Source organism: Lontra canadensis, unplaced genomic scaffold (assembly GCF_010015895.1).
Source record: "Lontra canadensis isolate GAN:19392208 unplaced genomic scaffold, GSC_riverotter_1.0 scaffold150, whole genome shotgun sequence".
Taxonomy (NCBI): Eukaryota; Metazoa; Chordata; class Mammalia; order Carnivora; family Mustelidae; genus Lontra; species Lontra canadensis.
The window spans coordinates 677,233-702,927 of NW_022631144.1; the positions used below are offsets into that span (position 1 = coordinate 677,233).

At 39.0% G+C, this 25,695-nt stretch overlaps 1 protein-coding gene across 6 annotated transcripts in view; it reads left to right on the forward strand.

Annotated features, from left to right (window-relative positions):
* The window catches only part of ANO4 (anoctamin 4), a 450,000-nt gene that overhangs the window by 312,879 nt on the left and 111,426 nt on the right, over nucleotides 1-25,695 (forward strand). For all 6 annotated transcript variants that reach the window (XM_032844283.1, XM_032844285.1, XM_032844284.1 and 3 more), the window contains one exon: nucleotides 23,176-23,282. In XM_032844283.1, coding sequence (XP_032700174.1) covers nucleotides 23,176-23,282 — 107 coding nt within the window. The remainder of the gene's footprint in view (nucleotides 1-23,175; nucleotides 23,283-25,695) is intronic.

A 25,695-nucleotide genomic window follows, 5' to 3' on the forward strand; every position in this document is an offset into this window, starting at 1 on the left:
TGTGGGAAGACAGAGCCAGGACTCCAGAGTCTGGTTCTCTCATTTTAAACCCGGAACATCCATATGAAAAGTTGAAAACCATAGTCAACTAATAAGTTGTGATCTCCATGTTCTACTTTAATTTACCCCCTGACTTGTTGACTTATTTTTGGTCTCATTTTTACTAATAGACCATCTTCCCTATCCAGTTTTGTGGCATTAAATTCCATTCTCAGGGTTAATGCCTGACTCCAAGACACTTAACTCCTACATCATACATTTTAATGCATATGTCATGTGCATGTGGGAAATGTCAAGTGTGTATATCAAAAGACAACTTGATATGAAGTTGGCTTACATGCTTTTTTCTCCCCTTCTAGACCATGATCTAGGGATCTAGGGAAAACGACACAGCTCTTTGTGCCCAAGAAAGAACTGACCACAGAAATCTTGGTGCTGGGATCAGTGAGGGCTGATAAGGACAGAAGAAAGTTGCTGAACCGTTGTTAGTGGGAGGTTCTCTGGAAACTCTTCTTGATTTCCTTCTGAGTAAACCAGAAAACCATGGCAATGAGCCATGGACAGCAGTAATCAGTCAATTCACTACCTAGCAGCTGTCTTCAAGTAGTGGTCACAAGAATTATAATGATAAAAAGTGGTAGTAGCCACCATTTTTCTTTACTGTATTCCAGAGTTGTGTCATAGACACATTACAACTCTGAGGGTAAAGGTGTATGATGAAGGTCAGAGAGACTCAGTGGCTTGCTCATAGTCACTCTAATCAATGGCAGATTAGCCAACAGAAGTGTGTTTTCTCCACAATGCTGACACCTCAGGTATGTGCCGCATGGGCAGAGCCAAAGAACAGTTTACTTTCCAGCTGCATTACACTAGCATGAACAGGTGCATGTAAATATACCTGATTACCTTTGGAATTAGTTAACGCATTTGAGGTGGGGTAAACAGACAAATAAAGTGGTAAAATATAAGTAAATATTCTGAACTAAGGAGAATGTCATTCAAGTTCGTGGGGGGGAGGGGAACAGGCTTAGATTTGCAACCTTCAGTGGCCTACCTATCTGTAAGGGTTGATAAATGACCCAGCAAATTGGGCTTTAAGCATAGTGGGTAGAGCAGAGGGAGAAACACAGTTAAGCACTTATTTCTGATTGCCTGAGAGGAAGAAAACCAATCGCTTAGTGAAGCAGGACTTTTCTGAACATTTTCCAAGCATTTTGCAAGAAATAAAATTCTTGTATAGAGAAAGGAGGGAGAGTTGTGAATAAAGCAGTGAACAATTTCCTTAGCAACCTCCCTAGAGCAAACATCTTGTAGGGCTTTTCCACGGGCTGTTTTTTGTAGGCCCCTCAGCATGGTTCTGGAGAATTAATTGTTTGGGGCTCTAAAGTTTTGGAGGAGTTTAGACATCAGCAAAATACTGCAATATATTCTAAACTAACCTCATGCAAATCGTTTTTGTTTGAACTACATTCTGCAAGAATTATAGCTGAGAATTGATTAAAAAGCAAATAAGATCATGTTCCATTTCAATGTATATTTGTATTTGAGAAACAAAAGCAAACCTGTGGGTACACATTTTTATAAATCATTGTGCAATACCATTTGGCCATTTTACGTGGTATCACCCAAACTGGACCTACACATTGTTTATCAGCCATAATTGTATGGGAGCCTAAGAGCCCTATCTCACAGAAAGCTCTCCTGCTCTAGCCAACTATTGGTCCCAAGGCTTTCAGCATTAGGGTCAGTCATTCATTGGAGCATTGTAGTTCCAGAAGGCCCCCTCAAAACTCAGACAATTTCAGAGAAAGTAATTCAATACAACAGTAGGGATTCTGTTGAATAGTAGGTCTGTGAATAAGGTATAATCATTATCCCTATATTTATAGAGGAGGAAACAGATGCAGAGAGGCTGAATACCTTGCCCAAGGAAACATAGTTGGTAAGTAGTGGGACTTGGATTCTAAGGTAAGGCACTCTGGCTCCAGTCTTAGCCTCAAACTATATATTGGTTCTCTATGGCTGCTATAAAAAACTACCACGAATTTCGTGGCTTAACACAACACAAATATACTAGGTTAGAAGTCTGCCATGGGTCTCCCCAGCCTAAAATCAAGGTGTGGCAACCTGCCTTCTATTTTAAAGGCTCCAGGGGAAAACCCATTTCTTAGTTCTCTCCAGCTTCTGGAGGCTTCTGCATTCTTGGCTCTGGGCCCCTCCCTTCAACTGCAAAGCCAGCAATGGTGGTTGAGTTCTTTTCACATCACATCATTTCACTCTGACCCAGCTTCTGTCATCTCCCCTCCTTCTCTGACTCTTCTTCCTTCCTCTTCCATTTTTAAGGACCCCTGTGATTACCTGGGACCTGCCTGAATGGTCCAGGATAATCTCCCTACCTTGAATTCAGTTGAGAAGTAACCTTAGTTCTATCTGAAATAATTCTTTTTCGCCATATAGCTTAAAATAGTCATAGGTTCTAGGGATTAGGATGTTGACATTGTTTTGTCTAGCACAACTATATAAACTGGCCAATCTGCATAGCCCCAAGGGTCCAGAACAGAAGACAGGGAAGAAGGAAAATAAAGAAGGAAGAAAGCATTGTGGCAGTAGGATTTAGGGACATTAAATTAAATGACTTGTGCAAAATATTTAGTCCAATACCTGGCCCTTAGAAAACACTCAGTAGTTAGTAGATATGTTTGGGAATGATGATGAACCACGAATACAATGAAAATTCTTAGAAGAATCTCTGAAAAGTTGCAGTTAGTGCATAAAGGGCAAGTTATATAGTGAATAAAGGACAAAGACTAATTTTTGCAAAGTTAAATATCTGACCTGAACTGGAGTAGCATTCCTTTCAATCTAAATGTTTTTCAATGTTGTAGGTATGTTATGGACTGAAAGTTTATGCGCCCTCCAATTCATATGTTATATCTAATCCCCACTTTGATAATATTAGGAGGTGAGTCCTTTAGGAGGTGATTAGGCCATGATGCTGGAGTGCTCATGAAAGGGATTAGTGCCTTAAAGAAGAGACCAGAGAGCTAGCTGACTGTCTGTCAACTATAGGAGAATACAACCAGGAGTCTGCAACCAGCAGAGAGGACCCTCACCAGATCTTGACCACACTACCACCATGATCTCAGATTTCCAATCTCCTGGAAATAAATTTCATTTGTTGAGAAGACACCTCCCAGTCTATGGTAATATTTTATAGCTGCCCAAACTGACTAAATGCAGGATACACTGCCATTTCACATTTATCAGTTACTATACGTACATTTGTTTTCTAACTCCTGTCAACATGGATGGCTGAAACTACAGATTCTTCCAGTATGTGCCTTTTTTTTTTTTTTTTTTTTGTATTTTCTGTTTGGAGTTTTTCTGGTGTTTTCATCAATCTGAAATCTTTAGAGGGTCCTTCAGGCAAAGAAATACTGATATTGATTTAGATAGGATTAATGTTCTTTTAGTGCCCCCATGACTTACAGCAGGTCTCACAACACATTTTTTATTGCAATCACTTACTTGGCATTAGGATCCTCAATATGCAGGTTGTTTTATTATTGATCCATAAAGTCAGGGGAACCCAATCTCTGTCCTGGAAAGTTTTATACTGAGTTGAAAATGAAACAAGCCGCACAGCCTGAGATTTATGTTTCTGAAGATGACGTGGCTTCTTTTAAGTAGGACATAACTTAATGAGTTCAGTTTAAGAGGCAAAAGATGCACCTAATCTTGTGGGAAAATGTAACTTTGGGTGCCTGGAGACCCAGCAGTTAGTTAGCTATGTTCTTTTAGTATCTGTAGGACCAACTATGAATAAGCCACTGAGAAGGGTTTTTGTTTTGTTTTGTTTTGTTTTTTGCCATTTATCCATCTGTAAATAGTTTTTTTCATTTGCTAACTCATTCATTCAACAATACATTTTTACCGAAGAATAATTAGCATACAGTGTTAGATTAGTTTCAGGTTTACAACATACTGATTCAACAATTCTATACATTACTCAGTTTTCACCATGGTAAGGGTAGTCACCATCTGTCACCATATAACATGATTACAATATTGTTGACTATATTCCCCATGTTCTTTTCATCTCTGTGACTTATTTATTTTATAACTGGAAGTTTGTACCTCATAAATCCCTTTAACTATTTCATCCATTCCCCCAGCCCTTCCCCTATGGCAACAACCAATTCATTCTCCATACTTAAAGGTCTGTTTTTTGGGTTGTTTCTTTGTTAATTTGTTTGTTGTTGTTGTTGTTGTTGTTTGTAGATTCCACATATAAGAGGAGTCATATGGTATTTGGCTTTGTCTGACTTATTTCATTTAGCATAATACCCTCTAGGTCCATCCGTGTTGTCACAAATGGCAAGGTTTCATTCTTTTTTATGGCTGAGTAATATTCCTGTGTGTGTGTGTGTGTGTGTGTGTGTGTAGCAACTCTACTCATCTATGGATGAACATGAGTTGCTTCTGTATCTTGGCTGTTGTAAATAATGTTGCAATAAACATAGGGGTATATATATCTTTTTGAATTAGTGTCTTTGTTTTCTCTGGATAAATATCTAGCAGTGGAATTACTTGATCATATGGTATTTCTATTTTTAATTTTTTGAGGAAACTTCATACTGTTTTCTACATTTTTACCAAGAGTACATGAAGGTTCCTTTTTCTCCATATAAACCTCTCCAACACTTGTTTTTTTTTTTTTTTTTTTTTTTTTGTCATTTTGATTCTAGCCATTCTGGCTGGTATAACATGATATTTCATTGTAGTTTTGATTTGCATTTCCCTGATGATGAGTGATGCTGAGCACTCTCATATGTGTCTGTTGACTATTTGTATATCTTCTCAGGAAGAATGTTTGTTCGGGTTCTTTGCCCATTTTATTTTATTTTTAATATTTTATTTATTTATTCATGAGAGACAGAGAGAGAGAGGCAGAGGGAGAAGCAGGCTCCCCACTGAGCAGGGAGCCCAATGCAGGACTCGATCTCAGGACCCCGGGATCATAACCTGAGCCGAAGGCAGACACTTAACCAGCTGAGCCACCCAGGCGCCCTTTTTGCCCATTTTAAGATCAGATTAGTTGGAGGTGTTTTTTTATTTGTTTGTTTGTTTGATTTTGGTTTGGGTTTCTTGTTTTTTGGTGTCAAGTTGTATCAGTTCTGTATATATTCTAAGATATTAACCCCTTATTGGATGTATCTTCTCCCATTCAGTAGATGTCTTTTTATTTTGTTGATGGTTCCTTTGCTGTGCAAAAGCTTTTTGTTTAGGTGTAGTTCCAATAGTTTATTTGTGCACTTGTTTCTCTTGCCCAAGGAGAGATATCTAATAAAATGTTGCTAAGGCTGATATATAAGGTATTACTGCCTGTGTTCTCTTCTACAATTTTTATGATCTCAGGTGTCACATTTAGGTCTTTAGTCCATTTTGAATTTATTTTTGTGTATGGTTGAAGAAAGTGGTCAAGTTTCATTCTTTTGTATGTAGCTATCCAGTTTACCCTGTATCACTTAATTGAAAATACTGTCATTTCCACTGTCTTTTCCCCCATTATGTATTCTTGCCTCCTTCACTGTAGATTAATTGACCATCTAAGCATGGGTTTATTTCTGAATTCTCTGTTCTATTCCATGGACCTGTGTGTTTATTTCTGTGCCAGTACCATACTTTCTTGATTACTATGGTATATCTTGAAATCTGGGATTATGATACCTCTAGCTTTGTTCTTCTTTCTCAAGATTGCTTTGGATATTCAAGGTCTTTTGTGGTTCCATACAAATTTGAGTTTTATTTGTTCTAGTTCTATGAAAAATGGTGTTGGTATTTTGCATCAAGTCTGTAGATTGCTTTGGGTAGTAAGGACATTTTAACAATATTAATTCTTCAAGTCCATTAGCATGGAATATCTCCATTTGTTGGTGTCATGTTCAATTTCTTTCATCAATTTATTCAACAAATACTTTTAGTGTATTGTGTGCCAAGTATTATACTGTAGTAGAGAATGTTATTTTGTGGTCATATATATATCTATATATGTGAACATATTTTTTAATTTAAATTTTTAACTTGAGCATATTAAATGTGATGAGAAAGATGCTATTACTCATAAAATGGTAGAAAAACAATTTAAAGCATTCATAGGAAAAGGGAAGTTTTGCCAAATTTATGTAAGATAAAATAAGCAAGGGTTAACAAAAAGGGAAGCAAAAGGATGAGGACTGCATTTGTGGATGGATTGCATGTTGAATAATCACACTGTGCATTATGTCATCTGGACCAATGGTCAGAAGGAACAAGGGAGATCAGTGGGGGAATTCTGTGCTGCCCATTCTCCATTCATTATCTTATTTGACCTTTGCAATAACCCCACAACATAATTTCATTATCCTTACTTTATAAAAGATAGAACCCAGGCTCAGAGAAGTTAAGTACTTTACCCAAGGCTACACAGTAACAAGCAGACTTTGGGGTTAGAACCCAAATCTGCCTGATTTCAAATCCGTGCTCTTTCTAAAATACCACAGCTAACATTCATCACTCACTAGATATCAGGTTACTCATGAGACTAGTAGTATTGTTATATCCATTTAGAAATAGAGAAATGGAACAGAGACGGTTAGCCAGTTATCTGAGTTATAGAGCTGGCAGAAGCAGGAAATCCTCCTGAACAATGAGATTCCATGAGCTCACTCTCACATATACTGTTAGCATACTCAAACCCAGGCTCTCATATTTATCTTCATTAGGATTTGGGGATGAAAGACAATAGATTTATCTCTTTTAAACCTACACTCTTGAATCTAAGGGAAGGGCAGTCCTGATTCTAACAATTGTAAGGCTTGGGGCAAGAGTACAAATGAAGCTTATAGACCATATATCTAAATAATTAAAAGTAATAAATCATTTTTAACAAGTATAACAGCTTCTTTTAAACTACCTTGACAAATACACCTGCATAAATACCTGAAATTCTAAGTTCTCAAAATTCTTAGAAATCTGTTCCATTGGTGGGGTGTGGGGAGAATGATTTCCCCCCACCCTCCTGGCTTGTCCTTTTCTCTTCCCATACCTAGCTCTGTCCCACACTGAGGGGCCTCAGGCTCATGTATGTGAACACCCAGACCCCCTGTCCAGGTGCCATCCATTTCCCTGCAAACATCTTGGCTACCTAGTAAGCATAGAACTGTCTTTAGGAGGTAGGCGTTAGAGGACCACAGAGACCAGAAGTGGCCTTGGTGATTTGGGGAAAGGCTCCAGGTGGGCATACCCTCTTGGCCTTGCCAATACTCTACCCCAGGGGAAGAAATATATCTGGGGAGGCTGATTTATGAGTCCTCTAAAATCCAGAGTCTGGACAGGGTATCTCTTACATCTGAGAATGGCACTGGTGGGGGAATTCAGGAGTTAAACCTGTGGCCTTTGTGAATAGTACTTTATTCAAATGATTGCTAATTCAGAACCATGTCTTAGAAATATCTTTATCCTTGGAAATAAATTTGATTCTCATTTTCCACTTCTCTCACCCCCAGTATGATACCCACAATATCAATTTTGTATTTTTCACTCCTGATTTAATGGTATCACCACTGCATGTTGACCAAACTTGACACTACCCTCTTCCTCATTGTCTACCATCACCGCTTAGTCCTTTTGGTCCTAGCTCCTCCTTTCTGACCTCATTGCCACTGCCTTAGTCAAACTGGCCACCAACTGTTACATGAAAAATTGTAAGTCTGCTCAACTCCTTCATATTTCCCAACTCCCCTATCTACCATATCCATGTAGCTGGAGCACATGCAAGGCTCCTACTCGTAGCTCACATAGCACCTTTGTACCATTAGTCCACCCTTCCTCTAAGAATTCACAGCCCACAGATTGACAAGCAGAATATCTTGGCTTTCCACCCTTCCTTATCCCTTAGCCAGGCACTCTTCCTCATCTCTTAGCAGTGAATAAAATGCACTGCCATATGTGGTAGCACTGCTTTCTTGCTTAACAGCTTTCAAAGATACCCTAAGCCCTTTGGCATCAAGTTCAAACTCCTTAGGGCATGGCACGCAAAGCTGTTTTCTTCCCTCCTCCCAGCCCCTGAGGCTGGGTATGCCGAAAGTTCTTACCATGCAGCACTGGAGGCTACCTTGTGACTCCTGTTATGTGTTCCTAAGGTGTGCTCTTCGCTCTCACTATCTGGTGAAAGCTTGTTCTTCCCTCAGGATCTAGTTCAGATGTTGTCATCTTTGTGAAACCCATTGTATCTCATGCAGATGGTATTAGACTTCTGGGCCCATTAGCTTTTGTAAATACTATGATTACAGGAATGATTATATTGTACCACAATTATTTGTTTCCATATCTTGCACAAAGCACAATTCAGCAGCCAAAAGTAATTAGAAGGGATTTCCAGTTTTCACTCGAGTTTCTCAAAGGACACAAAACAGCCAAGTACATGGTCTCAGCAACCACTTGTTATCCTTTCTTCTTCCTTCACACCTTCCCTTACTACCTCTGACACAAATTTCTTTCCTCCACTGAAGCCTTCACAGCCTTTCACTCCTCTCCTCCCCATAAGCCTTACCCCTCTCTCCCATCACTTTGTTACTGGGACTGGCATAGCTTTTCCACAAGGAAGAAAAAAAAAATTCACCCTCTTCAGGACAGAGTAAATTAACTCATAAATTACAGGATTGTCTTTGTTGGTTTAGAGACAGTGCCAGTCAGATTATGCTAGGTTCTGCTACAGTAACATCCCTCAAACCCCAATGTCTTATTCAAGGCATCTTATTTATTTCTTGCTCACATAATATGCTAGCTATGGGCCAGCTGAGGCTCTGCTTTACATGTTTTTTTCTTATGGGATATTGGCTGAAGATGCAACCTATACCTAGGACATACATTCTCATGGCAGAGGGAAAAAGTAATGGTAGAGCCACACATTGGCTCTTAAAATTTCTGCTCAGATGTGCCATAATCATTTCTGTTTATATTCCATTGACCAAAACACATCTTAGGGCCAAGCATGGAAATGGGATGGGAAATTGTACTTCTCCCCAGGAAGAGGAACTACAAGTCCATGATAATGGGTAGGGATATATAATCTTCACAAAGAAAAGCAGCAAATTGGGAATAATAAAGGATTGTGCCTAGGAATACCTTATGTTAATATTATTTTGTTCTGTCACATTTATATAGCACATTAGTCTGTAGCTCTGCTAAGGTTCAGATGATGTCTTACACTGTTTTTGCTTTGTTTTGAACATCCTCCATATTTTTAGGAAAGAAAGTTTCCATACAAGTAAGCAAAGACAGATAAGAGAAAAGCTCTGTAGGGTAGAAACCAGACTTGGAATTAAAATATTTCAAAATTCAAATTCAGAAAGCATTGTGATGTTGCTGGTGATATTCTTATCAGATTAACAAGCAGGATAGGTAGATGGTTGTTTATGTTGTGTATGATTTCAAAGAGAGAGAAAGCCTTTTCCCTGAAGGGTGTTTCTCTTTCTAGCTCCCTGGACCTCTCAGGTCCCACTCAGGAAAACTGAAACCCAGCAGTTTTTTTCAGCATGGATGTTAATGCTGGGAATCCATAAAATAGATGTCAGAGAACTAAAATGTCATAAAAGGAGCACTGGATCCACACAGTTATTAACTGCAGGAGGTGTGGGAAGAAGCTACTGCCCCTAGGGCTAGGGTGTCTGAAGGAAGAAATTGATTTTACCAGAACCTTCAAGCTGGAACTGACCCCAATACCTCTGAGGAGGAAATACTACCCTGCTGGTGTTAGTACCTCTGGGTTGTGGGGCAATGTGGTGGGTCCAATCTGGGGTGTTTTGTTTGTTTGTTTGTTTGCTTGTTTGTTTGTTTGTTTGTTTTAAGATGGAAATTGGAACCAACTGCCACTTTGAGATTGAAGAATCACTGCTGGATCAATGTTGTCAGGACACAAAGCAAACATGAAAGACCAGATCCTTTCACCTGCTGTTTTTCCCCTTCCAGTCCCCCTATAGTGCCCCCAGCTAGCAGAACATATCAGAGAGCCAGCCACAAGGAGAGCTGTATTTGGCAGAGTCTTTGTTCCAGCATTACAGACGAGAGTAGAGAAGAGGGAGCTAAGACAGTAGCATGGAGTTTAATGGTACAACTGGAGTTTAACAATGTGAACTTTAATCCTTTGGCTAAAGTCATCTGCATTTAAAATAAATGTCCCTGGGCAAGATGGAAGTTTTAATGTATTCTTCATTCATAACCCATTATGAGTAAGCTCATCAGCTCTTTTCTAAAGATTTAAAAATAAAGAAGAGGAGAAGTGCCTGGGTCCTGGGTGGCTCAGTCGGTTAAGTGTCTGCCTTCGGCTCAGATCAATAATCTCAGGGTCCTGGGATCCAGACCAGCATCAGGCTCCCTGCTCATTGGGGTGCCTGCTTCTCTCTCCCCTCTCCCTCCAACCCTCACTCCTGCTCACTTGCCCCCTCGCTCTCTCTCAAATAAATAAATCTTTAAAAAAAAATAAAGAGGAGGAAGGAAGAGCTAAGACAGAGTGCTTTGGCTGCAGTAGGGATAGATAAAGGATCTCACTAAGATGGAAGAGCGGGGGAAACATCAAAAAAGAAAAAAGACCAGGGAATTATGGAGAATAAATTTTTACCAACTTCCAAGTTTTGTGGATGCTTGGCAGGGTTTCTAGGTCTTTGCTGACCACAGCAATATAGATGAACTGCAAGAAAGTAGATAGATCTGTCCCTTTGGTCAGCACTCAGTCCTACTCAGCTTCAGTAAAGGAATATAAAAATAAGACCCATAACCAAGACCAGTCTAAGACAGTAGCCACAGATGAGTCACTGAATGATCAATTTATGCAGTGATAATTGCCTCAGTAAATCAGGCAAAACCTTACTATTGACTCAATTACAGTAGCACTCTAATTAGTAGAGAGCTGAGGCCTGGGTTATTCTAAATTGGATTTTTCTGAGGATTAATTGGGAAATCACTAGGTTTCCAAACTTGTTTTTTTATAGATTTTTAAAAAATGATTTCCTCTTCATTTTGGCTCACTTTTGAATGGGAAATAATAGTGATCTCTACTAAATGTAAATGCTGCTGTGCTTTCATGTTTTCGTGCTGACTATCCATTCCGGTTCAGTCAACATCAAGCAACAGTTCTATGACAGGCATCGTGCAAGGCTGGACAAGGATCAATGAATCAGTGTCTGTCCTTAAGGCTTAGTGGCTGAGCTCACACAGGCTCTGGAGTCTGTGAGACCTGGGCCCCCAATCCCAGCACTGCAACTCAAAAGCTGTGTGGTTCTGAGCATCAGTTTCTTTATCTCTAAATTGGGATTCTTAATACTACCCATGTATTTTGAAAATCAGTACAGTATATCAATGGCCATGGTAAACGTTCAGTAAATTTGCCTGTCAGTAATACACGTACCTGGTATATGAATAGATAATTTTGCTATATGTGTGTTCTACGTATATTGATTTTCTCAGTCCATCGCTAAAGATGGAGATAATTTAGGACTGGTCTGTGTTGCTAGCAAGTATAAGATAATGCTTTTTTCTCTCGTCCTCTTTTCTCCTCTTCCCTGCAGTTTTCCTTCCCCTTTTCTTGCCTGCAATCTTTTGGGTTTATGAGAAGTAATTCCATCTAGACTTGAGACAGTTTCTTCCTCCAGAACTAGAGAAAATTAATTTCTTTTGTTTAAGCCACCCAATCTGTGGTACTTTCTTATAGCAGCTGTAGTACAAATATTTATTGTTTCTCTCTTCTTGATCACTTGATCATAAATATTTTTCCCTCAAAATTTTGAAGGTCTTGCTCCTTTCATTCCAAAACTCAGTATTGCTACTTGGGACTTCAAAAATATTCCAATTCTTAATTCTATTATAATGTGAGTTTGTATGGTTTTCTCTTTGTCCCCAGTGTTCTGAAATAATCACAGTAACATATCTTGAGGTGGCTCTGTGTTCGTCTGTTTTAATGAATCATCAGTGGACCCTTTCATCTTGAATACTCTTTTTCAGTTCAGGGAAATATTCTTGAATAATTTCTGAATTTTGCACACAATTTATCCCTTTTTCTTTCTTTATAGAATTCCTAGTTGATCCTCTCATGTCTGTCTTTTCTCTGCTTTTTGTTCATCTGTAAATTTTTGCTCTAGGAGATTTTTCTCAACTTATTTTCTGGAAAATTTTAACTTATTTTCAAATGCTTCTACTAAGTTTTTAAATTATGCTATAATTTTATTTTAATTTACAAGGGCTATTTTGACTTTCATAATGTTCTGGTTTTTAAAAATCATATTTTGAGCTTTTTTTCACCATTATAATATCTTATCTTTCTGAGCATAATGATTTTTTTTAATGTTTCATCACTCCACATAGCCTAATATCCTCTAACATGTTTCTGTTTATTTTTTACTATCTTTATTATTCTCTATCTTTCGTTAATGAATTTCTTCAGATACCCAGTAATCTTTGGCTGACTGTCCATGTGAAAGAATAGGAAATGTAAAACTTGAGTACAGTTTCAGAGTAATGGGTGGGGTTATCAACTGGTAGTTTTGTTCTAGGGAAATGGTTGGGTAGGGGGGGCGTTCATTTTGGAGTCTCCAATCTCTCTGTCTTCATATCTTTCATCTTACGCTGGTCAGATTCCCCAGAGAAGTCTCTGCCAGTGTCCTGCCTAGAAAGTCAAAACTTGGCTGCCAATGTTTCAGAGCCTAAGTGGATGGAGACAGGAATCTCAGCTTCCAGGATGCAAACATTCACTTGGTCCTCCAATTTTCACTATGGTTCCCCTACCCCTACCCATTCTGAGGTTTTAAAGTTCAGGGGTTGTATTATTACCCTATGTAAAAAAAAAAAAAAAAAAAAAAAAAAAAATCCTCACAAAAAAAACCCAAAACACAACTCTCCAGGCTTCTGTTAAAGTATAGGTGAAGACCTTGGGATCTAACTTCTTCCTAAGCAGCTTTCAACCAGTACTTATTTCAGCATCCCCTTCACCCGACTTCTAGAGGCCACTGATGCCCCTGTTCTAAAATTTTGTGAGATATTATAGTATAAATATGATTGCTTTTGGTCTTGCACAGAGCTGGTTTGGGAATCTGCTAAGTCTGTTACTACCTGTTCGTCTGCTTCTCACATTTTAACATTTTTGCTGTTGCTTTCTGCTCTCTTTGTTCCTTGAGGGTTTATACCTGTATGTAAACACATGCAGCCCTGCATTGGGCACCCTACTCATGGAATCTGCTTCTCACTCTCCCTCTGCCTTTCCCCCGGCTTGTGTGCTCTCTTTTCTCTCTCTCTCTCTCTCTCTCTCAAATAAGTAAAATCTTAAAAAAAGAAAAAAATAAGCATACACACACACACACACACACACGTAAACATGACTGTTATTTTCATGGGGTTTTCATGGCCTCTAGAAGTCGGGTGAAGGGGATGCTGAAATTAAATGCAAGTGTTTAATTTCCCATATTTACCTGGAAGTCTCAAGAGCAAGTATTTCTTAATTTGTATTTAAGGTTCAAATAGAAAAACTATGCCATGAAGTAGAATTAGAAATGACCAATGGAACAAGAAAAATGTTTCACTTTGCCTTCTATTTCAGCAGCTTGTCACCTTAATCCTATGAAGAGGCTTTAAAATCTTTACCAAAGGGTCAGAACTCTGAATATTACATGTATTATATGTTTGGTCTGATAGTTATCTCATCCTTTTAGTCATAACAACTACACTTAAGATAAGAAGCTAGTTATTGCACTACAGTGCCTGAAAACCAAAAAAATCTCTCAAAATAGGCCTTGTCACATAAAAAATTAATTGGTTGCTTTGTTCCTACTTAGATTTTCATTAACTTGAGGACATAATTTAAGTGACAGTTAACCATATCACCTCTGCTTCTCCTTGTTAAAAAATAAATCTCTATTTAAAAGTCTAATTGAGAAAGTTTTCTGAAATATTTTCAAAGCATTAGCTTTCACTTTTCTTTTTGAAATAATACAATTCTAACCATCAGAAAAGACTAGCAGCAATGGCCAAACTGTGGAAAGAACCAAGATGCCCTTCAACGGACGAATGGATAAGGAAGATGTGGTCCATATACACTATGGAGTATTATGCCTCCATCAGAAAGGATGAATACCCAACTTTTGTAGCAACATGGAAGGGACTGGAAGAGATTATGCTGAGTGAAATAAGTCAAGCAGAGAGAGTCAATTATCATATGGTTTCACTTATTTGTGGAGCATAACAAATAGCATGGAGGACATGGGGAGATGGAGAGGAGAAGGGAGTTGAGGGAAATTGGAAGGGAAGGTGAACCATGAGAGACTATGGACTCTGAAAAACAATCTGAGGGTTTTGAAGAGGCGGGGGGTGGGAGGTTGGGGGATCCAGGTGGTGCGTATTGGAGAGGGCATGGATTGCATAGAGCCCTGGGTGTGGTGCAAAAATAATGAATACTGTTACGTTGAAAAAATAAAAAATTAATAAAAAAAAGAAAGAAAAGACTGGTATATTTATCGGTCATCTATTGCTACATAACAATCTCTCACAAAATTTGACTTAAAATACATCTTATTTGCTCATGATTTTTTTATTTCAGCAGTTCTGCTGCTTAAGCTGGCCAGTTCTTCCACTGGTTTCATGTGGAGTCAGTAAGTGGTTGCAATCACTCTATAGAGGAAGGTGGGCAGACAATGAACATGTAGATACATATCTCCCACCACCACCACCACCAAAAAAAAGTTCAGAGAGTAAAACATAGGAAAAACAATAAGGTAATGAGAGAGAAAGAGAGACTTGAGGGACAGGTGAGTAACTATCCTGGCTAAGGTATTAAAGGTGACATTTAAATTGATACCCAAATGTTGGAAACAAACAGTTGTGCAAAAATCTAGGCGTTGTATGAACAAAAGCCCTGGACAGTGTCAAGCTGGGATTTTTCAGGGCAGAAGAAAAGACAATGTTTCTGGTTTATAATGAGCGAGAGGAGGAGGAGAAGAGATAAATGCATTGGTGTAGGCAAGACCAGACCATGTAGCAGGAACATGTGGACCATGGAAAGAAGTTTAGGTTTTATTCTAAATCCATGGGAAGTTGGTGAAGAGTTTTAAGCAGAAGAGGGATGAGATTTTACTTGTTTTAAAAGATCCTTACTATGTAGAGAATGAACTGATGGAAGAAAGTGAAAATGGAATAGTTAGGAAATTATTATAGTGCTCTTGGAAACAACTTCAAAGGAAAGAGGGTAATAAAGATCAGATTCAAGATAACATTTGTGAAGAGGAGCTCAAAGAATTTGATTGCATATTGAACATGAGATAAAGAGAGGATAGAGGATGCATCTAAGTTTATGACTTGAGAATTTGGATGTGTCACATGCTATTTTTTTAAGATGGAAAAGGAGAGGGGTGAAGCAGATTTTTACCTTACAAGGGTATAGATCAAGAATTTTCTCTGGAACATGTTTGCTTTGAGTTGCCCAGTCATCTACCAACTAGGTTTGATGATCTGTCTCGGTACTTTATAGTCTCACTTTGTGATCCCTATTCTTGGGCAACTAACACACCATAACCCTCATTTCATGACAAGTTACCGTGTCTCAAAGAAACTCATTGACTTCCCCAAAGCCACACAACTAAAATGAAGAGGAAGACTTGAACCCAAGACCTGTACACAGTCTTATAGAGCATTTTCACCCTTACTCACTCTCCTGCTCCAGTTTTGTAGTCAAAGGGAGATGCAGGATAAGGATCCCATTATTGAGGATTTGCCCACATGCTCAAGTTATCATTCACATTCAAGGCAATTGTCCATCTACTAGCCACATGTGACTATTTATATTTTAATTTTAATCAGTTAAAATTAAGTAAAAATTTACTTTCTCATTTGTGCTATCCCCATTATAAATGTTCAGTAGCTACATGTGACTAGTGGCTATCATATTGGATAGCATAGATAAAGAATATTTTCACTATCTCAGAAATTCTTACTCAATAACACTGGACTCTAGGTAATTTGTACTAAATGTGAAGAAAGTGTAGTCATATCTTAATATGCCTAAAAGGAAAGTTAAAAAAAAAAAGAGCTTGTATTTGTTTAAAAGTAACACATTTAATGATAAGCTGATTTTTTACCCAGGTCTAATGAACACCTTTCCCCAATTCACACCCTCGAATGTTTGTGTGTTTCTCATTTTATCTAATAAGAATAGATGCTCCTCTGAGGAGAGAAACTAGATTGGTTCCACCTTTGCATTATCTTCATTCAAAATACATACATGCATAACACCCACATTCCTTTGTACCCACTGTCCACCTCCACATGAAACACTCCCAGTGATCAGTTCTTTGCTCAGAACAAGCAGAACATTTACAGAATGTTTACAGCCAGCCTATCACAGTACTTGACAACGCTGCTGTGGGTGGTTGGCTATGGGAGAACATATAACTGAGTGCAAATAACCACAGCCTCAGAGAGTCTGTAGCTAAAACATCATTTCATCACATATTCTCTTCCAATTTTTGCCCTTCATCCTATGGAGGAGATTGGGAGGCTCACCAAGTGAAAACGGAGGGCTGCTGACCTCCAGAGAAAGCAGGAGAGTAGAGACCCTAGAGGGGAGTCTATAGGAACTTCAGGCTTGGGTTTGCCCATTACTTGGTGACAAGTCAGCAGGGTCTTCCTCATGGGACAAGATGAAAGCATCCAGAAAGTGCCATTCACACACACATGCATACAGGCAGGCATATGCTCTCAGCAGTTCCTTTTACAAATGAATGGGAAAATTTGGAACTGACAGATGGGTTTTGAATCCTTCCTCAGTTGTGTGACTTTGGGCATATTATATAACTACTCCAAAGGGTCGAATAAGGAGACGTATGTGCAGAGCTTCAATCACAAAATTATTCCTCTGCCAATTCAGTGTATTTCTCTCCTTATCCTCTAGGGTGGAGGAGAGAACAACCTAGAACAGAAACTGCATTTTCTCTTTAAAATTTTCATGTTTTTTTTTCTTAAAAGATTGATTTTATTTATTTGACAGACAGATCACAAGTAGGCAGAGACAGGCAGAGAGAGAGGAGGAAGCAGGCTCCCTGCTGAGCAGAGAGCCCGATGTGGGGCTCGATCCCAGGACCCTGGGATCATGACCCGAGCTGAAGGCAGAGGCTTTAACCCACTGAGCCACCCAGGTGCCCCTTTCATGTTTTTTTATAGGTAGTACTTAATGTATGATAAAAATTTCCTAAATGTGTCAGTGACGTTTCCTTCCTTCCCAGCCACCTAGTTCTCCCCAGAGGCTAGTATTTCTGGATGTCTGTATGTCCTTTCTGTAGCCACCTGTGCATGTGCAAGCAAATAAATACATCATTACATTTATATGTACTTCCTTATATGTGTATGTTTTTCCCTTTGATACAAATAGCCATGAGGCACCTGGGTGCCTCAGTTGGTTAAGCATCTGCTGTTCCCCCAGGTCATGATCCTGGGGTCCTGGGATTGAGCCCCAAGTCTGACTCCCTGCTCAGCAGGGAGTCTGCTTCTCCTTCTGCCCTTCTCCTGCTTGTGTACTCTCTCTCTCTCTCTCTCTCTCAAGTAAATAAATAAAATCTTAAAAAAAAAAGCAAATAGCTGTCTATTTTGAACCTTGTTTTCCTCTGTAGTACCTTGAAGATTTTCTTATATCTACACTGAACACCCTTAATCTCTTTATAGATGCAGAGTATTTCATTGTCGAATTGTACTATAATTTGTCTTTACTCCCACTGGTGAATTACTTAAGTCATTTTTAGAATTTTGCTGTTATAACCCATGCCATAATTTTATTATCTGTCATTTTGCACATGGATAAATATATTTGTAGAATAAATTTCTTTTTTTTTAAGATTTTATTTATTTATTTGACAGAGATCACAAGTAGGCAGAGAGGCAGGCAGAGAGAGAGAGGAGGAGGCAGGCTCCCCGCTGAGCAGAGAGCCCGATGAGGGGCTCGATCCCAGGACCCTGAGATCATGACCCGAGCCGAAGGCAGAGGCTTTAACCCACTGAGCCACCCAGGCGCCCCCGTAGAATAAATTTCTAAAAGAATTGCTGGTCAGAAGATATGTATATATGTATATTATACATAGTTATTAATATTATAAACACATATATTTATATATAATATATAATTTTGTTAGACTTGGCTAAATGGCCATTATAGAATTTGTACCAGTTTGCTGATCTGCCATTAATGTATGAAAGCAGAGTTTCTAAGACAGTACAGAGCACTGACACCTCAGAGACTGAGCCCCCAAGTCTTTTTTTTTTTTCACCATTTAATTTAATTTCTTTTCAGTGTAACAGAATTCATTGTTTATGCACCACACCCAGTGCTCCATGCAATATGTGCCCTCCATAATACTCCATAGTGTATATGGACCACATCTTCCTTATCCATTCATCCGTTGAAGGACATCTTGGTTCTTTCCACAGTTCGGTGACTGTGGCCATTGCTGCTATAAACATTGGGGTACAGATGGCCCTTCTTTTCACTACATCTGTATCTTTGGGGTAAATACCCAGTAGTGCAATTGCAGGGTCATAGGGAAGCTCTATTTCTAATTTCTTAAGGAATCTCCACACTGTTCTCCAAAGTGGCTGCACCAACTTGCATTCCCACCAACATTGTAAGAGAGTTCCCCTTTCTCCACATCCTCTCCAACACACGTTTTTTCCTGCCTTGCTAATTTTGGCGATTCTAACTGGTGTAAGGTGGTATCTCAATGTGGTTTTAATTTGAATCTCCCTGATGTGAGCCCCCAAGTCTTAGGTTTGCCAGAATAGTGAGAGGGAGAGGTAGACTCCCTGCCAAGCATGGAGCCTGATGCTGGACTCAGTCCCCAGACACCAGGATCATGATCTGAGCTAAAGAAAGTGACTTAATCAACTGAGCCACCCAGGAGCCCTGAGCATAACTTTTATTTTTTTAAATTACAGTTTAAGTTTTTAATTTTTAAAATTTCTTTTCAGTGTAACAGAATTCATTGTTTATGCACCACACCCAGTGCTCCATGCAATATGTGCCCTCCATAATATCCACCACCAGGCTCTCCCAACCTCCCAACCCCTGCCCCTTAAAACCCTCAGGTTGTTTTTCAGAGTCCATAGTCTCTCATGGTTTATCTCCCCCTCCAATTCCCCTCAACTTCCTTCTCCTCTCCATCTCCCATGTCCTCTGTGTTATTTGTTATGCTCCACAAATAAGTGAAGCCATATGATAATTGACTCTCTCTGCTTGACTTATTTCACTCAGCATAATCTCTTCCAGTCCCATCCCTGTTGCTACAAAACTTGGGTATTCATCCTTTCTGATGGAGGCATAATACTCCATAGTGTATATGGACTACATCTTCCTTATCCATTCGTCCACTAAAGGACATCTTAGGTTCTTTCCACAGTTCGGTGACTGTGGCCATTGCTGCTATAAACATTGGGGTACAGATGGTCCTTCTTTTCACTACATCTGTATCTTTGGGGTAATACCCAGTAGTGCAATTGCAGGGTCATAGGGAAGCTCTATTTTTAATTTCTTAAGGAATCTCCACACTGTTCTCCAAATTGGCTGCACCAACTTGCATTCCCACCAACAGTGTAAGAGGGTTCCCCTTTCTCCACATCCTCTCCAATACACGTTGTTTCCTGCCTTGCTAATTTTGGCGATTCTAACTGGTGTAAGGTGGTATCTCAATGTAGTTTTAATTTGAATCTCCCTGATGTGAGCCCCCAAGTCTTATGGTTGCCAGAACAGCCCAGCTTACATGGTGCTTATGTGTGTGCATGCACATGTGTATGTGAATCATTTGAAGAAGGTTGTTTTGGCTAAGTGGCTAAGGAAAGCTTGAGAACAACGATGTCAAGAGTCATCACTGTGTCTTCTCTTAGCCCTTCAGTTTGAAAGAGAAACAGAGAAAATGAGATTGTTCCATACCCAGTACGAAAATCCTTTGGCAGTTCTCTCCTTTGTGGAGAGAATGGTTCAGGTGGTAGCTGAAAAGATGAAATGGGTAGAAATATTTCCAGGAAGAAGAATTAGATGCCAAGGTATAACGAGATGATATTTAGTCACATAACCCCCAGTGTTAGCAGGTGTTCTCCAGAAGGTCCGTTCATTTGAGCCAATTGTAAGGTCTGATCATGAGCCAAGACCTGTGCTAGAATACAGAAATGAGCATGGCTGGTCCCTGCCCTCAAGAAGCTCATCCAGAGAAGTCAAGTATGTAGGCAGACAGTTTCTATATGATGTCATAGAAACAACAGCAATGATGACCGCTAACTCTGAGAGCTTATTAAACATCAGACAGTGGGGCTCTGCAATGCTTGTCACCTCGCCTGATTCTTCCAAACAAAAATGCTATGAAAGTAATTACAGTGTTATCCCCATTTCACAAAAGAGGAAACAAAGATCTAGGGAAGTTGAGGGACAGTTCAATACCCATAGTAAGTGACAAAATAGGGTTTATTCTGTGGACTGTCTCACTTCAAAGTCTTAAGGGGGAAGGAAGGGTAATGTTAGAACTTAAAGCTGCATTAAATGGTTTTATCCCTCCTTCTCTTAGTGTAGCACCACATTACTTTTCAGGAGGAAGGCCCAGGGGCTCAAGGAAGACCCTTAGAGGGAGATGTGCCCTGAGCTGAGGCTCAAAGAATTAGTGGAAACAAGGAAAGTATTCCAGGCAGAACAGCTCTTGGGCTGATCTCAAGGAGAGTCAGCCTCCAAGAGTCAGGAAGTTTTTAGCCCAGGGGGACAGGTAAGTGGAGTGGGTAAGAGGGCAACCTCTGGAGTCAGACTTCCTGAGTTGAAATCCTGGCTCTCCTTAGTTGAGTAACTTCGGGGGCATCACTCACCTTCTCTGATTCTTCACCTGTAAGACAGAGCTATAAAATACTATGTCCTGTGTTATTGCAAGGATTTAATGAGTTAATATATCTGGGGTGCTTAGAATAGTGCCTGGCACGTGCCCTATATATTTGTTCCCACTATAGAATCTCCTGGCTCCAGGTACAACCTAGATAGAAGAAAGAGGAAAACAAAATTTTGAAGCTCATCTGCAGTGCTTATTATAGAGAATGATTACATGAGCTCACAAAATGTAATGTGGTGCTATAAAAGGAGAAGAAAGCAGAAAACCGTTTAATGGAGGAGGGACATGGGCTTTTAGGCCAGAATTGTCCCGTCAAGCATAGTCATACTTATTAGATTTCAGTTATCATCTGGTATTGTGAGTCAAAAATGGACTTTCTGATTTGTCTCTTTTTTAATGGCACCTTTATTTGACATTAAAGTGGAATGGTCTGTCTTAAATAAGGTGAAAAAGTAGAGAAGGATAAAATAAAAGGAACTGCATTCAGTGTAACTTTTGGTTTTCTTCTCTCCCTCTTTGGTGCAATAAAATGTTTTCAGAAAACCCTAAAGAAAATACCAGCTAAGCTCTGCAGCTTCCTCATTCACCCACATATCATTTATCTCTCATCTACCAAGTCAAATTACTTTTTCTGAGAATAGTTTTCTATAACAGAATCCTAGGGAAGTAAAAGAGGAAAATACTTCTCAGGGAACCAACTCATGTGATTTACATTTTCTTTTCACATTCTCTGGCCTTTATCCCCTTTTTATGTTATCTCAAACTCCCATTCCCAGCTTGTTCCCAAACCAGATCCCATGCCTGGACTGTCTTCTCTGGGTCAGTTTTCTCTCTTCCACCTGGCATTTAAACAACTCTTGGGAATCTATCTTCTTGAAGAAAAAACTTTAATAGCAATTTCCCTAACATAAATCCCAATGGCCCTCACTTACTGCTATTCAAAAATGTATACCTGTATTTGTACGAGCCTCTCACTAGATACTGGGGCTATAGAAATTAGTATGATTCAGCCTTTTGTCCTGAGGGAGTTCAGTTTTGTGTGGTATCCAGACATGCAAAGGGAGGTTGGTTCTGCCATCTCTGCCATACAATCATGTTCACTTCCTTTATGGTTTTTCTTTCCTGTTAGACCGTAAGCCTCTTAAGAACAAAGATTTTATGTTTTGTTTACTACTGTGTAACCAGTACCCTAGACAGAGCCCTCAACAAACATTTGCTGAATGAATGAGTGGATGAATGAATGAAAAGAAGTGAAAATACAGAATAATTGATAAATCAATATACTCACAAGATAAGAAGTAGCACAGAGGAAGGCATACTGCATTATTTGTGGGAAAGGAGTGGAGTTGGAGTAGTGAGGAGACCTGTTGGGGGAGGTGGCTTCTGAGCTGGGTTTTGAAGGCAGGGGCTTGCACATTGATAATCCTTGCACAATGTCCCCACTCTTAGGAGGTACCTCATAAAAGTTTGCTGAGTTAATAAAGTTCACAATTTATGAAGCAATTATACTTACAGTATGTCTAATATTATACCGTTAAACGCATTCCTGGGAAGGGAAGACATGGCCTCTTCATGCTGGATGTTGTGGTCCTGGAAGCTCTGTCACCTAAAACCTCTTAGTTCTCAGTAGGGTAGGGGTATCCGCAGGAAAGCCCAGTGTCTTGGTGTGTGTGTATGAGCTCTGTGAGAAACTTTAGAGGCTGGGTCATCCACTGGCTGATAAAGAAAGCAAATACAAGTATATGCTTTAGGAGAGGAACATGCAAGGAACATGGGAAAGGAACAGACAGAGGCCCTGAGCTACACCAGAGCTTATTACCTAATTTTCATATTCAGCACCCAAATCAGTTTCACATCTTAAAATTTCTGAAAAACCAGGTGGTTACGACATGGAAGGGGATGAGGTGAGAGATGAGAGGAGATAAAAACAAAATACATTTTTATTCGCATATATCTAATGACCTTATTGAGGAAAAATTTTATTTTATTTTAAGGTTTTTAAATTGCATTTAGCTCCAGCTCCTTCCTGGCATAATTATGTTAATGCTCAGGAGACTAAGAACCCAAACTACTGAGGTGTGTGAACCTCCTGCCCCTGGTGTGCTCTCTGGGCGCTCTCATGCTGTTCCAGACCTACCCTTTCTGTGACCTATTGAAGACACCTCTGTATGAGTAACACCACATTATGTCAAAGATTAGATTCATCACCTCCAATTAACCTTCGGCTTGTGTTTTCAATATGTGTGTGCAGCTTCATCATACACAACAAAGATACTTTCTTCAACAACGCCACAAGAAGTAGAATTGTACATCATATTTTACAAAGAATAAAGTATGAAGAAGGAAAAAACAAAATTGGTAAGTAGTTTATTAGTATAACAAGCTATATCTAATTTTGGGAATGACAGAATTTTTTCTTTGGCTTTATAAAGTTTATATCAATTCTAGAACTGTTCATCACTTATAAAATCTCTCTTCCCTTGGTGGATAGCTCACAAGGTGTAAAAGTCTCGATACCATCCTTAGATCTCTTTAAAATAGCATGTTACCTCATTTGCCTAAGATCATGGAGAAATTCTCTCAGTTCCAACAAATATTTATGGAATGTTCATTGTGTACCAGGCACTGGGCTGGATGTTGGGGAGATGGGCATGGTTCTCTCCCGGGGCATATATTCAAGAAGATAAAAGCTTACAATAAACAAATAAGTAAATACGGTGAATAACAAAGAAAAAACTGAAATGGTGGGTTCAAGTTGAAATGAAGTGGTCAGGGGAAGCTTCATTGAGAAGCCAGGGTTTGAACTGAGACCTGATGAAAAGAAAAGACTGATGTAGGAAGATGGTGGTGGCAGGGGGTTGGGAAGTTGTTCTACGCAAGTGCAGAGATGAGCTGTCACACATAAATAAATTCTCCAAATAATCACCTTCACCATTAAACAGCTTTTATAATGCACATATATGTATTTTTATTTAACTTGTTAAAATTCAGCATAATTAATATACAGTGTTATATTAGCTTCAGGTGTACAATATAGGAATTCAACAGTTCTGTACACAATGCTCATCCTGATAAGTATACCTTAATCCCCTTCACATATTTCACCCATCCACTAACTCTCACCTCTGGTAAAAATGAGTTTGTTCTCTTTAGTTAAGAGTTTATCTTTTGGTTTATTTCTTTTATTCATTGTTTGTTTCTTATATTCTACAGAGTAGTGAAATCATATGATATTTGTCTTTTTCTGATTGACTTATTTCATTCAGCATTCCATTTTCTAGATCCATCGATGTTGTTGCAAATGGCAAAATTTCATTCTTTTCTATGGCTGAGTAATAGTCTATTGTGTGTGGGGGATGTATGTATGTATACCACATCTTTACCCATTCATCTATTTATGGACACTAAATTTATATTTGGAGGATTTTTATGAGAAACTTTCCATATTACCAAATTTTCTCCATTTTTTTATTAACATATAATGTAGTATTTGCCCCAGGGGTACAGATCTATGAATCATCAGGCTTACACATTTCACAGCACTCACCATACATAGCACATACCTTCCCCAATGCCCATAACCCAACCACTCTATCCCTACCCTCTTCATCCCCCATCAACCTTCAGTTTTTTCATGAGATTAATGGTCTCTTATGGTTTGTCTCCCTCCAGATCCCATCTTGTTTCATTTTTTCCCTCCCTACCCCCCACGACTCCCCGCCATGCCTCTCAAATTCCTTATATCAGAGCGATCATATGATAATTTTCTTTCTCTGATTGACTTATTTCATCTAGCACAATACCCTCTAGTTCTATCCATATCATTGCAAATGGCAAGATTTCGTTTCCTCTAATGGCTGCATAGTATTCCATTGTGTATACCATTGTGTGTGTGTGTTTGTATGTATATATATATGTGTGTGTGTGTGTGTATATATATATATATATATATACATATATATATATATATTCTGATTTATATTTCCTGATGCCAAGTGATGTTGAGCAAGTTTTCATCTGTCTGTTGGCCATTTGGATGTATTCTTTGTCAAAATGTCTGTTCATGTCTTCTGCCCATTTCTTGATTGGATTATTTGTTCTTTGGTTGCTGAGTTTAATAAGTTCCTTATACATTTTGGATACTAGCCCTTTATCTGATATGTCATTTGTAAATATCTTCTCCCATTCTGTCAGTTGTCTTTTGGTTTTGTTGACTATTTCCTTTGCTGTATAAAAGATTTTGATCTTGATGAAGTCCCAATAGTTCATTTTTTACCCTTGCTTCCCTTTCCTTTGGCGATGCTTCTAGGAAGAAGTTGCTGTGGCTGAGGTCAAATAGGTTGCTGCCTGTGGTCTATTCAAGGATTTTGATGGATTCCTGTCTCACATTAAGGTCTTTCATCCATTTTGAGTCTATTTTTGGGTGTGGTGTAAGGAAATGGTCCAGTTTCATTCTTCTACATGTGGCCGTCCAATTTTCCCAACACCATTTGTTGAAGATTCCACCAGACATTCTTTCCTGCTATATTGAAGATTAGTTGATCAAAGAGTTAAGGGTCCATTTGTGGACTCTCTGTTCTGTTCCATTGATCTATGTGTCTGTTTTTGTGCTAGGACCATACTATTTTGATTATTATAGCTTTGTAATAGAGCTTGAAGTCTGGAATTGTGATGTCACTAACTTTGGCTTTCTTTTTTTAACATTCCTCTGGCTATTCATGGTCTTTTTTGGTCCCATATGAATTTTAGGGTGATTTGTTCCATTTCTTTG